The 12,682-nt window shown below is 39.9% G+C and overlaps 1 protein-coding gene across 4 annotated transcripts in view; it reads left to right on the plus strand.

Annotated features, from left to right (window-relative positions):
• LOC125460967 (host cell factor 2-like) overlaps window positions 1-12,682 on the plus strand; it is a 79,745-nt gene that overhangs the window by 36,874 nt on the left and 30,189 nt on the right. For all 4 annotated transcript variants that reach the window (XM_059652533.1, XM_059652536.1, XM_059652534.1 and 1 more), the window contains exons 10-14: window positions 1,880-2,104; window positions 3,694-3,801; window positions 5,794-6,013; window positions 10,815-10,951; window positions 11,956-12,106. In XM_059652533.1, the coding sequence (XP_059508516.1) occupies window positions 1,880-2,104; window positions 3,694-3,801; window positions 5,794-6,013; window positions 10,815-10,951; window positions 11,956-12,106 (841 nt within the window). The remainder of the gene's footprint in view (window positions 1-1,879; window positions 2,105-3,693; window positions 3,802-5,793; window positions 6,014-10,814; window positions 10,952-11,955; window positions 12,107-12,682) is intronic.

The following is a 12,682-nucleotide window of genomic DNA, read 5'->3' on the forward strand; positions in this document are numbered from 1 at the left end:
GCTAATACATTCCAATCTGTGCAATATCCTGGTAAAATCCCTCAAGCCTTCACATCCATACTATAATGTGGCAACCACAAATGTACAGGTAGCTCCAAGTGTGGCCAAACTAAACTTTTATACAGCAGCAACATGACTTGTCAACTTTTGTCCTCAGTGCCTTGACCGGTGGAAGCAGTCACGTCACACATCTGCTTTACCCTATTACCCATTTGTTTTGCTAATTCCCGGGAGCTATGGACTTGGACCCCAAGATCCTTCTGCATGTCAATGCTCCTAAGGGACCTACTGTTTACTGTATCATTTTGTGATTCTTAGAACAGATAGTACAGTTTTCAATCAGAGCTTCCGGATTGATAATTTAGAATTCACCACCTGTACTATGTTATCATGTGTCCAAAGACATTGTCCCGTTGCTGTAGTAAAAAAAATTAGCCAATATATCCATCCCACTGTGCTCAAAGTTGAGGGTGGGAGGAAAGCTGCTATTGAGAGATGATCTGATGATGATGGCCTCATTTGGTTGCGAAGTAATCATGTAGATTTGACAGCAGAGGTCAGAGAGTTGTCAGCTTGACTGTTGAAACTAAAGAGAGATCAAAGGAAACAAGGGTGGATGATCAATTATTGTATCAGTCTTCAGCCTTTTGGTACAAAAACAGAAATAGCTGGGAAGCTTAGCAGGTCTGGCAGCATCTGTGAAGAAAAGTTCAGAATTAACATTTTGGGTCCAGTGACCTTTCCTTAGAACAGTCTTCTGGTGCTGTGGGAAAGGCAGAAAACTGCTTGAAGGGAATTAAACAGGTACCAGGAGAGCAAAGCATAGATTTGGGAGTCAAATGCACGTTAGAGGAGCATTTTGAGGAAAGGCATTTTACAATGGGATGATGATTTGAAAGGGCAAAAGGACTATAGTTAGGATTAAGTTGCGTGATGACAACTTTGAAATTTAGTGAGATAGATTATTGGTAGTGATATGTAAATTGGGAGGCAGAAAGGGAAGTTGGATATTTATTGGGAGCGTGCCTAAGAAATCAGGAAGGTAAGTTTTCCTACTGTATTTATTGGCATGGAGTTATAGATCGAATAATTGAGATGCTTTGTTCCCATTTAGCAGGAATATCCTCACTCCATCCTCCTTTTTCACAATCTTGCTTTGCTGCTCGTGTGTAAAGTCCTATGCCCTGAATGTTATTGGGCTTTTTTTTTTACCAGATCTGGGGAGCCTTTACTTTGCAAACATGTACTGCAGCCTAGCTACAGATTAGAATCCAGCTGTGGCCATTTTCTTTCTCAGGGTATATTACTTGTCAGAGTAAATGTCAGCCTAAGTGGTGAAAAATTGAACCATTCCAAGCTGAATCTCTCAATAACCGCAGGGAATTTGGTTACCCACGGTACATCCATTTGTAAATTACCTAAATTTTAAAAGCTATCTTCAGTAAACTTTGACAACAAAATGTGAGGCTGGATGAACACAGCAGGCCAAGCAGCATCTCAGGAGCACAATGCTGCTTGGCCTGCTGTGTTCATCCAGCCTCACGTTTTGTTGTCTTGGATTCTCCAGCATCTGCAGTTCCCATTATCTCTTCAGTAAACTTTGGGGTTTTTTTTTTCCATTAATTTGTAATCCTGGTTATATGCCCCAAAATGTCTTTTCAGGTATATTTCTCACTATTGTCAGTCAGACAGCATGAAGGAATTGACTTGTGAAGCAGTGAGTTTTCCTTTTAATGTGCATGAAAGATGCTTGCAGTGCCTAATTATGTATTAACTTTTCTTTGTAAACGGTCATAATAAGCAGGTTTGTGAGAAAGGAGATCTAAAAATGCATCATTATTTTGCAATACTTGTGTGAAAGTGCCTTTATATTATGCAGGTGAACACACCAGCCACAACAATGCTGAAGACAGCAGCTGCACAAGTGGCAACGTCATCTGGTTCTCTGGGCCCAGCTTCATCCCGACCTATCATCACTGTACATAAATCGAGTGCATTGACTGTGGCTCAGCAGACTCAAGTTGTTACCACTGTCGTAGGCGGTGTCACCAAAACATTCACGCTTGTCAAAAGCCCAATTCAAGTTGGCGGTGGAGGTTCCTTGGTAATTAGTATTTAAGAATTACTTGACAGCTGTGCAGTATCAGATTTGTGCTAATTGTTCAATGAAGCCTATTTGACACTCATTTGATTCTCAACTTAGTGCTGGGCTAGTAAACTGACATATATGGTTCAGTCGCCCATGAAAGCATTGGAATTGCCAGTTTTATACGTGAATGCCAAGTTATAATTATAGTCTTGAAGACCCGAAAATGCATGACCTGCTTGTCAAAAAGGAAGCTACCTGCATAGTGCAGTGGTACATTGGGAACAGACAGCTGGTGGAATGGGAGTTAGTTCCAGATGCCCAAAACAAAATTGGAGAAGAGGGCTTGTCTGTATGCTTTTGAGAAAAATAACTCATGTTTTCTTTGGGAATCCAGATCTTGACCACAGCCCAGACTAATGGAGGCTGGTATGTACCTGCATCCACCAGAATATATTTGAATCCTTGTAAACCAGAGGCATAGAAGCCTTCAGTTTTGGCCATGCTTTTGCACCAACATTTCTCGTTCAGTTTTGCAATTAACCAGTCTGGGCTCCTAATGCCTTGCAACAAAGTGGTCGGCCACCTGATATTTCCCACAATGAGTTCTTGCTATCAGCTATATCCTCGGAGCAATGCTAAGTGGAGAGGAGGGGAAATTCATTGAAGAATTAACTTTGTTGGTTTAAAATCTGAAATTGATGGAAAAAATCAGCCTGTTGGCAGCATCTGTAGAGGGAAGACAGAGTTAACCATGTTTGGAACCCAGAGTTCTGAAGAAGGGTCACTGGACCCGAAAGGTGAACTCCTTCTCTCCACCGATGCTGCCTGACCTGCTGAGTTTTTCCAGCAGTTTGTGATTCCCAGCATCCATAGTTCTTTGGGTTTTTCTTTTAAACTTTGTAGGTTGTTCACTTCCACTTGAGTTTGTTAGAATGACAAAAACAGAGGCCTCCGGATTAGGCCTCTGTCATCTTGTTAATTGATGCATGGTATGATGAAACTTGGAGAGAATATTTATAACTGGGCAATCGTGCTTACATTTATCCTGATTTTGCCTAATGTTAAGATGTGTTATTTTTACTGAGGCAAGAATATTTCTATAGCAAGACAATTTTTATTTTTTGGTAAGATTGAGGTTACTAACTACCTGGATAAAGCAAAGTCGACTTCTCTAACTGTGCTGCCTTGCTTTGCTAGATTGCAACAAAGTTAACATTAACTTTAACTGGTATATAAACTGATATGTGAACATACAGTAAATTTTAAGAGAAAACTTGCATGCCTCACTTTCCTCTTGTATGTTAACCTGGGTCTAGTAAGCTTTCTTTGTTTCTACAAAAATTGTATGTCTGTATTAAAACACAATTTTGAGAATTTCGTTATCAGTTGTAGATTATTTAGCATGATGTGCATATTATGGCATTCTTTGTCCTACTTGGAATTTCTTTCTCTCTCATTCTCTCAGTTAAAAAACTCATTGTCCATTTCGTTGTTCCTTTTATTTGTTTAAATCTAACTCTGTTGGACATTATGATTTAATTTTTTCTTAAAGGCTTTATGGACTTTGTGACTGTATGTATTCAGCTGAAATTTGTTGTGTTTAGATCTCCAATCTGGGGAAAATGATGACTCTTGTTCAGACAGCTCCTGTACAAACTGGTGCTCCAATCACAGGCCAGGCCACTGCTGGGTCTTTGGCACAGTTCATCCAGGTATGTCTGTTAGGTTTTGTCGTCGTGACCTAGAAATGCCTGTGGCTAATAGTAAATCAACTAACTGCATTTTTAGCAGTTCTAATGACCCTGAAGTAGCAGAAAGAAGAATGCCAAGAGATAATGTTAATTTATCTATGAAACTGTCCACTGTGACTTCCAATATAATCTGTTTTTATGTTTTATACAAAGTTTATGGATCTGTAACTTAAAAATGTTGCATAGCATGTACAATTCTGCATACACATGTGACAATAGGATGTTATATATTTCTTCTGGCACCTGCCATTGTTAATTACTCGGTCAGCAATTCCCATTTCGTTTTGTTAAATCAAACTCATTATACTGGTGCAGTTGATGCCTCCATGTGGCTCTGAAGTCTTTGCAAACCACTTACCATATTCACTATAAAAATAGCACAATAGCAATTTATTTTTCATAGGTATGTATTTTTTTAGTAGTTCACAGTTCTTCTGTGCCTTTGTGATATTATTCCTCATGGCTAATATTTACTGGCGTGTTCCTTTAAATTTGAAAGATCAGGCAGTATAGTCTGTACACAGACCTTTCCGTGCCACACTGTCCTACAGCAAATACTTGGCGTTCTGGAGCAGTTTAGTTTAATTCTGTTTTTCTTTATTGCCCCAAGATTAAGCACTGTATGATAACAGCACTGCAGCAAGCCTTTGAAGATGAAGCAGCAAGACTTGTATAGTGTACATATTCAAATGCAAATATAGTTCAGGCCAAGAATTCTAAAGTGTGACTTAAACCATAATTAGGCTGAACTTGATGTGTACTCTTAAGTGGGTTCCGAGAAAGGATCTTGTGTTACTTTCTATCAGGCTACATGACAGCAAGGTGAAGGTTCGATGAATTTGATCAAAATAGAGTTGATGTACTGTTGGGCATTTTATAAGTTTGTTTTACACGTTTGAAGCATTTTGATAGAGCTATCTCTCTGGCTGATTATGTCTCCCATCACCAACTAGGGAACTAAAAGCATTACTTACATTTATCACTGGGCAAAGTATTATATGGTGAGGTTCAAAGACCACAGTGTTCTTTATGTTGTTGCACCAGTCTCATAACGGCAGTTTAGGTTACATAATAGTTTTTAAATGATTTCCTTACAAACTATAACCCCATCATCTTAATTTGTGATATTGTCAAATGGATCTTCAGATACTTACTAATTACTGTGAATATATCAAATCCGGGTAATATTTAATCAACTGCAATGATTGCATGGAATAAGCGAGCGAGGGAATTGTGCTTCAGCCAAGTAACATGTCCCAGTCTTGCACCCAAGCTTATTGTGTTTTAGCACTGTGGCATTTTCCAACATGAATAAATCTCTAACAATTGTGATTAATTTCTGAATCTGTTTTAAAACATTTTACTGAAGTTCACTTAACTTACAATCATTTTAAAGTAGGACCAATATCAATAGCAATTAGAATTTTTTTGCCCCTTGCACAAATAGTTAGATTCCTTCATATGTACATGTAGAGTCAGGAAATAGGTCGCAAGCATTTATGTAAATATGGGAAAAATGTTTAAAACATTGTCTCAAACTGAGCTAGCTTGTGGAACAATTAATCCAGTAGGAATAAATTTGGCGTGATGGATGTGTTCATAAAATTTGTGTACGTATGTGGATTCAATGGTATAATAATTTTATTCTGTGTCACATTACTTCTGAGTGCTGTGTCCTGTTGCCTCCGTACCTAGTGTGTGTTTGTTTAATAGACACACTTTGAAATACTGTATGTTTCTGTATTAGCATTAGCACAAATTAATTCTAGAAACTCAGTCATTTATGAACTAATCTGCATTTTTATTGCAAGAGCCATATTATAAATGTTATATTTGTTAAATGTGCACGTCCAAATATTATGAAATAATTAAATAATTTCTTCTGGTGCACGTCTTTCACGGCTCTTATTGTTTCCATCTTGATGCATATTTCAATTTGGTTTCAATCCAAAGGCAAAGGGTCCGTTTCCTCCGGGGACTATCGTAAGACTTGTAACAGCAGCAGATGGTAAGCCAGCAACAATAATCACAACTTCACAAGCTGGTGGAATAGGTACAAAGCAAACGATTCTGGGTCTTAGCAGTGTCTCACCAGCCAGCAGTAAACCTGGAGCAACCACCATCATCAAGACCATCCCTGTTTCAGCACTGATGGCTCAACCCAACGTTACAGGTACACAATGGAAATTTCTAGGTTTCACACTTAAATCTCATGAATGTTTGTCTATTTCTTGTCAGCTAGAGGCATTTTTCAAAACCAGTTCTGAATACATTCGTTCTTCAGGTACAGAAAAAGTTTAGATAGTAGCAACTTTTAAACTTGCTATCTCCTATCTACTTGCCAAAATTTCATATTGAGAAACAATATTAAAAGTCAGTGTAAAAATGAAAGTTACTTTTCATGGTATTTTTAAGTGTTGACAGTAGTTAGTTGTAACAATTCTACTGAGGAAAATCTCCCCTTCCCCTACCTCATCCCAAAACCGGCCCAGCTTGTCCCCACCTCCCTAACCTGTACTTCCTCCCACCTCAAGCCCTACCCCCATCTCCTACCTACTAGCGTCAGCCCACCCCCTTGACCTGTCCATCCTCCCTGGACTGACTTATCCCCTCCCTAACTCGCCACCTACACTCACTTTTATTGGCTCCATCCCCACCTCTTTGACCTGTCTGTCTCCTCTCCACCTATCTTCTCCTGTATCCATCTTCTATCTGCCGCTTCCCCTCTCCCTATTTATTTCAGAACCCCCTTCCCCTCCCCCATTTCTGAAGGTGGTTCTCGGCCCGAAACGTCAGCTTTCCTGCTCTGATGCTCCTTGGCCTGCTCTGTTTATCCAGTTCTGCACCTAGTTATCTCAGATTCTCCAGCATCTGCAGTTCCTACTATCTCTACTGAGTAAGCATTTTGGTTTTGTTTGGAGTCGTGGGGTCATTATGGCACTGGAGGAGGCCATTCAGCCCACTTGTGTTATACTCTAGATCTCACCTTCTCAAACATGAAACTTGTAAAATCCTTGCTGAGTTTGGGAATATTAGTTTAATATAAACCTTGTGTGTTTTGTGAAAGGAGTTGGGTGAACTAGGTAAAGGAATTAAATACTTCAGTTTTTACTCTTTACCTAATAAATGAGGACGTTATTTTGTTGTATCATTCCCATATGTTGTTCAATATTTTTAACACAATTTGCATCCATTGGGTTGGAGTTGAACAATAATAAAGCTTTTATGCTATTTGGTATACTTAATAGTCCGTGTGATGAAAGGTGTGTAATTTATATTATTTTTAAGAGTGTGCATTTCAAAGTAATGGTGTATAGATGTTGGTTACTTTTATGAAGGGTTTTGTTTGAAATAAAATCCATGTTAAGTCCTTGTGAAACAGAGACCTTACACAAAGGCTGCTCGTAAAGCAAGTGCTATTCCCTTGTTAATAGTCTATCGTGCATGTACCAACACTAAATGGACTGCAAAAACAGATATTGCTGGAAATGCTCAGCAGATCTGACAGCATCTGTGGACAGAAATCACAGTTAATGCTTTGGGCCCGGTGACACTCGCTCTGAACTGTGGAAGTGCTGAGAAAGGACTTGGCACTTGGACTGCAGCAGTTCAAGAAGACAGCTCGCCACTACTATCTCAAGAGCAACAAAGGATAGGTAATAAATGCTAGCCCAGCCAGGGATGCTCAGTTTCCTATGAATTAATTTAACAAAGTGACTGGAAGCCTGGGAGTGATATTGGAAAAACCTAAAGACCATAAAGTATAGGAACTGAATTGTGTCATTCAGCCCATCAAGTCTGATTTGCTATTTGATCACAGCTGATAAGTTTCTCAACACAATTCTCTTGCCTTCTTCCTGTATCCCTTGAATCCCCTCACTTACCAAGAATCTGTCTATCTCTCTTAAAAATGCTCGACGGCTTGGTCTCCATGGCCCTCTGCAGTAGAGTTCCACAGATTCACCACCTCTGGCTGAAGAAATTCCTCCTCATCTCAATTCAAAAGGGTCATCCCTTCACCCTGAATCTGTGCCCACTGGTGCTAGTCTCTCCTACTAATGGAAATAACTTCTCCATATCCACTCTATCCAGGGCCCTCAGTACTCTGAAGGTTTCAGTCAATCCTTCTGAACTCCAAATACAAACCCAGAGTCCTCAACTGCCCCACATTTGATAAGCCTTTGTCCCTGAGATCATTCTTGTAAACCTCCTCTGGACCCCTCCAGCTCCAGCACATCTCTTCTTAGACATGGGACCCAAATTGATCATAATGTTACAGATGTAGTCTGACCAGAGCCTTGGACAGTCTCAGCAATGTAGCCCTCTTGAAATGAATGCCAACTTTGATTTTGCCTTCCTGACCACCAGCTGAACTCCCATGTTAACCTTGAGCATCTTGAACTGGTGTTCCCAAGAACTTGTATGTTTCAGATTTCCGAAGCCTTTCCTGTCTTAGATAGTCTATGCCTCTTCTTCCTACCAAAATGTGCAACCTTACACTTATCCCACTGTCTTCCATCTGCCACTTCCTTGCTCATTCTTCACTCCTGTCCAAGCTCTTCTGCAACCTCCCCGCTTCCTCAACACTGCATGTCACCTCGCCTCTCTTTTGTGTTTCATGCGAACTAAGCAACAAAGTTTTCAGTTCCTTTGCCCAGATTGTTAATGTATGATAAAAATAGTTGTGGATCCAACACAGACTCCTGCAAAGCTCCTGTAGTCGCTGGTTGCCATCCTGAAAAAGATGCCTTGATCCCAACTCTTTGCCAGTTTGCCAGTGCCATGCCCCTAACACCATGGGCTCTTAGCTTATTTAGCAGCCTCCTGTGCAGCACCTTGTCTTGTCACAGGTCCTCTGGAAATCCAGGCAGATCATGTCCATGGTAATAAAATGTGAGGCTGGATGAACACAGCAGGCCCAGCAGCATCTCAGGAGCACAAAAGCAGATGAAGGGTCTAGGCCCGTGTTTCAATGATTGACCATCACATTAACAAGGTTTTTTATTCTCAAAATCCATCAAACCAGATTTCATTCTGGGATCTGATTTGTCCAGTTGTACCATCAGCTGGATCATAACAGCTGCAAAATAGTAGAAGATGTGTAAATAATTTCCTGAGAGGTGCACAAACTGTAGAGCAGTCATAATTGGAGGCTTTAATCGCCCTAATATCAAAGTGATTTTATTAAGGACTGCAAAGGGTGGGCCTTCTGAAATGAACTTACGTGAATTTTCGTGTTAAGCCCCATTCCTGCCCAATCATGAAGGTATTGCTGGACCCAAAACATTTTGTGGTTACTGGTTATGCTTTTTCTATAAGATACTTATCGAACTGCTCAGACAATCAAAGCCCCTGATTTAGAAATGAATGTCTGAGATACTACATCTTGTCAGGTGGTTCATTGCCTTAATCCAGTTGGAATATTTAAAGGGGAATATAAATGGAGCCAAGACAGGTGAATGGAGTTGTATAGATCAGTCATGATGATAATGCTTTTAAGTAGCTAAATGGCATACTGCTGTCTCAATTTTTTTCATAGCGAGTGAGCTGCTGTTACATAGCTCTTCCAGCTTCTTGCCTCTGCTACTCCCCCCCCCTCAAATTATTTTGCAGAGCATGCCATTTATTCCAGCTGCTGGATGGGACAACATAGGCCCAAAACATTTTGGGTGCAGAATTAAGTACAATTTGGTAATGTATGATATGAGAAAAAGATAATCTGAAAGAAAATGACTATCAAACTCCGGAGATTTAACTTTTGCTGATATCAGCTGACTTGCTGTACTCGATGTAAAATTTTAGTTGTCGGTCTCCTTGTATAAATACGAGGCTCTTGTTGAGCTGGTTGCATACATGTAGAGTACTATGTAAATGAACAACAGGTGTTTTCAGTCGAGGTGGACCCAAAACGTCAGATTTCCTGCTCCCCTGATGCTACTTGGCCTGCTGTGTTCATCCAGCTCTACTCCTTGTTATCTCAGATGTTTTCAGTCAATGTTTTTGAAGAACCAAAGTGGTAAAAGAAGTTCTCATGTTACTTTCTTTTTCATTCATGCGATGTGTTCATCACAGGCTAGGCCAGCATTTATTGCCCATCCCTAGTTTCTCTTGAGGAAGTGATATAAGCTGCTTCCTTGGACTGCTACAGTCTATTTGGTGTAGGTACACCCACGGTGCCATGAAGGGAAAAGCTGCAGGATTTTAACACAACAGCACTGAAGGAACAGGGGTTAAATTTTCAAGTCAGTATGATGACTGAGGAGGCACTGTTACCTCTAAGCCCATGTAGGCTGATCACGTTCTGATACACATCAGCTTCTGCCATGCACAGACCTCAGAAATATGCTCGGCAGAGAAAAGTGTTACAGGGAATGTTCCTTGGAGGAGAACTTGTAAGCAATGTTCCCTTTAAGCTGCATGGTTGTATGCATGCAGTTGCTCTGATGTTCTGCACACGGTGATCGACGTCCTGTGCAGCGGAAATAAAATTAGAGGAAACACTGCTCTTAGGTGGTAGTGTTCCCATCTATTTGCTGCTCTTGATTTCGAGATGGTAATGTTTTTGTGTAAAACTGGTGTAAATCACTTGCATGCAAGTTTTCTCTCAACTAAACTAAAAAAACAGTGCAACTCCATACCTGCATTGTACTTGTACTGAAATGGATTAAATTTCAGACCAAGATTTGGCAATAGCACAATTGCAACTGATATCTCAGGAAAACTCAATTTATTGTTGGTATGTTTTTCCTTTTAGCTGTACTTACGCCCTTTATTCTTGATAGATTGGAACCACATCCTGAATGTAATGGGAAGGTTGAGGCTGAAGTCTTGCTAACTACTTTTTCACTTTTTTTTTGACCAGCCAAAGTGCTGGAAGAAGGAATACTGTAAATTCAAATTTTAAACATTGCGTGTAAAAACAGATTGAATGCCATTTGCAAGTACAAAACAATGATTTAAGTATTTTTCTCCAGGTGTATCTGCTTCCCCTGGTATAAAATCTCCAATAACAATCATTACAACAAAAGTAGTCACATCAGGAACTGGAGCTCCAGCAAAGATCATTACAGCTGTGCCAAAATTTACTACAGGGCAACCTGGAGTGACACAGGTAAATACTGTTTGTTTCAGTCCTGAAGCAAAGTTAAAGTAATTTTAGTAAAGTAATGGAGAATAATCAGTCTCCTCCTTCCCGTTCCTCCTCCCTTGACACTTTGTAGCACTATTTCTTCCAGGTCCCACAAATGGAAGGCATGCTTGAAATTATTTCATTCCAGGCTTCTATTTTCTATATACTTCTTGGTAATGATTAGAATTTGTTCTAACAAAATGAACGTATAAAAAGTGTACTGAATGGAAAGGCAATGGATAGATTCATCATGTGGGCTAATAGGTACTGAATGCAACCATACCGTTTGCCAATGCAATGAAGACTGATGCTTTGCTGTTATTATTTGAAAAATTGAATTTTAATGTAGAAGAGTGATGTGTAGCTTTAATTTGGAATTCTATTTCTACATTGTGTTTTAGGAAGTGGGGAGGACATAGTTTTGTGTTTCATTTTTAAGTTTGTGTTTAGATGCCTGGAAGTCTTAGGTTTGTTCAAAATGTATACATATATTTTTATTGAGATTTTGCCACCTTGGCATAGACCTGTGAGTTAATAGTTCAATCTATTTTAAAAGATAGAGAAAATTAGGCTGTGATCAATGACACTGAGAGACCGAAACATGCGGAAGATTAGTGAATTAGCCTGTGACTGTGGATGCTAGACACTACTGCATGCCTCTCATGAGCTTTCAAAGCTCTGTAAGGCCACCCCTCAGCCTCCAACATTCCAAGGTGGGGGGGGCGGGGGGGGGGGGGGTGGGGGGGGGGGGGGGGCGGGGGGAGAATAAAACACCCAGCCTAATCAGCCTTTTTTTTTGAACCCTCCAGTTCTGGCAACGTCCTTGTAAATCTTGACTGTGCCCTCAAGCTTAACAATATTCTTCCTATTGAAGGGCAACCAGAATTGTACGCAGTATTCTGTAAGTGGCCTCACCAATGTCCTGTACTTCAGGTTAACCTAATCAGTAGAGATGAGTTGCTCTTGCAATTTTGTCACTTTTCTAGGTGGTTCTGAAAACTCCCGGAACACCTGGTACCATCCTGCGAACAGTTGGTGGGACTCCTGTCACAGTTAGTGGAGTCAGATTAGTTACTCCTGTCACTGTATCTTCAAGCAAGCCAACAGTCTCAACTTTGCTAGTAAAAGGAACAACAGGTATTACTTATAATTTGTACTTGTTTTGTATAGTTTGAGTCTAATTACAGTCTATAGTCAACTATACTTTATTTTTAGAAAACTATTTTGCCTAAAAAAACTGCAAGGATATGATTGAGCTCTCAATTCTGTCATAGCCTCCTAAATTGATATAATATTGGCCTGAGTTTTAAGAAAAAGATGGAATACATACCTTGTTGGATCATTGTCCTGATTTTTGTTACAATTCATGCTTTACTAATTTGTTATTGCCTAGGATGTACCACCATAAGTGAGCAAACCCTTTACACATTTGTCTGAAAACCGCACGTGCCATTCAGCCCTCTCCTTATCCTAGTTCAGCAGTTGTCATTTGAATTAGGAATTTTGCATGTTGTCTCATGAGTCACAAGGACTGGCCACTTCAGCCCAAGCATTAATTTGTGCCAGTGATCATGTGTGCTATGGCAAAGATAACTAGCTATATAATGTCAGAAGTGCACATTGAGAGCTGGAACTCAAATTGTGCTAAAACATACTTTTACGATAGTGTTGTCCATCTGTTTTTTCCACCAGTTAGATTGAGATTCTAAGCTT

Source organism: Stegostoma tigrinum, chromosome 18 (genome assembly GCF_030684315.1).
Source record: "Stegostoma tigrinum isolate sSteTig4 chromosome 18, sSteTig4.hap1, whole genome shotgun sequence".
NCBI classification, from domain to species: Eukaryota; Metazoa; Chordata; class Chondrichthyes; order Orectolobiformes; family Stegostomatidae; genus Stegostoma; species Stegostoma tigrinum.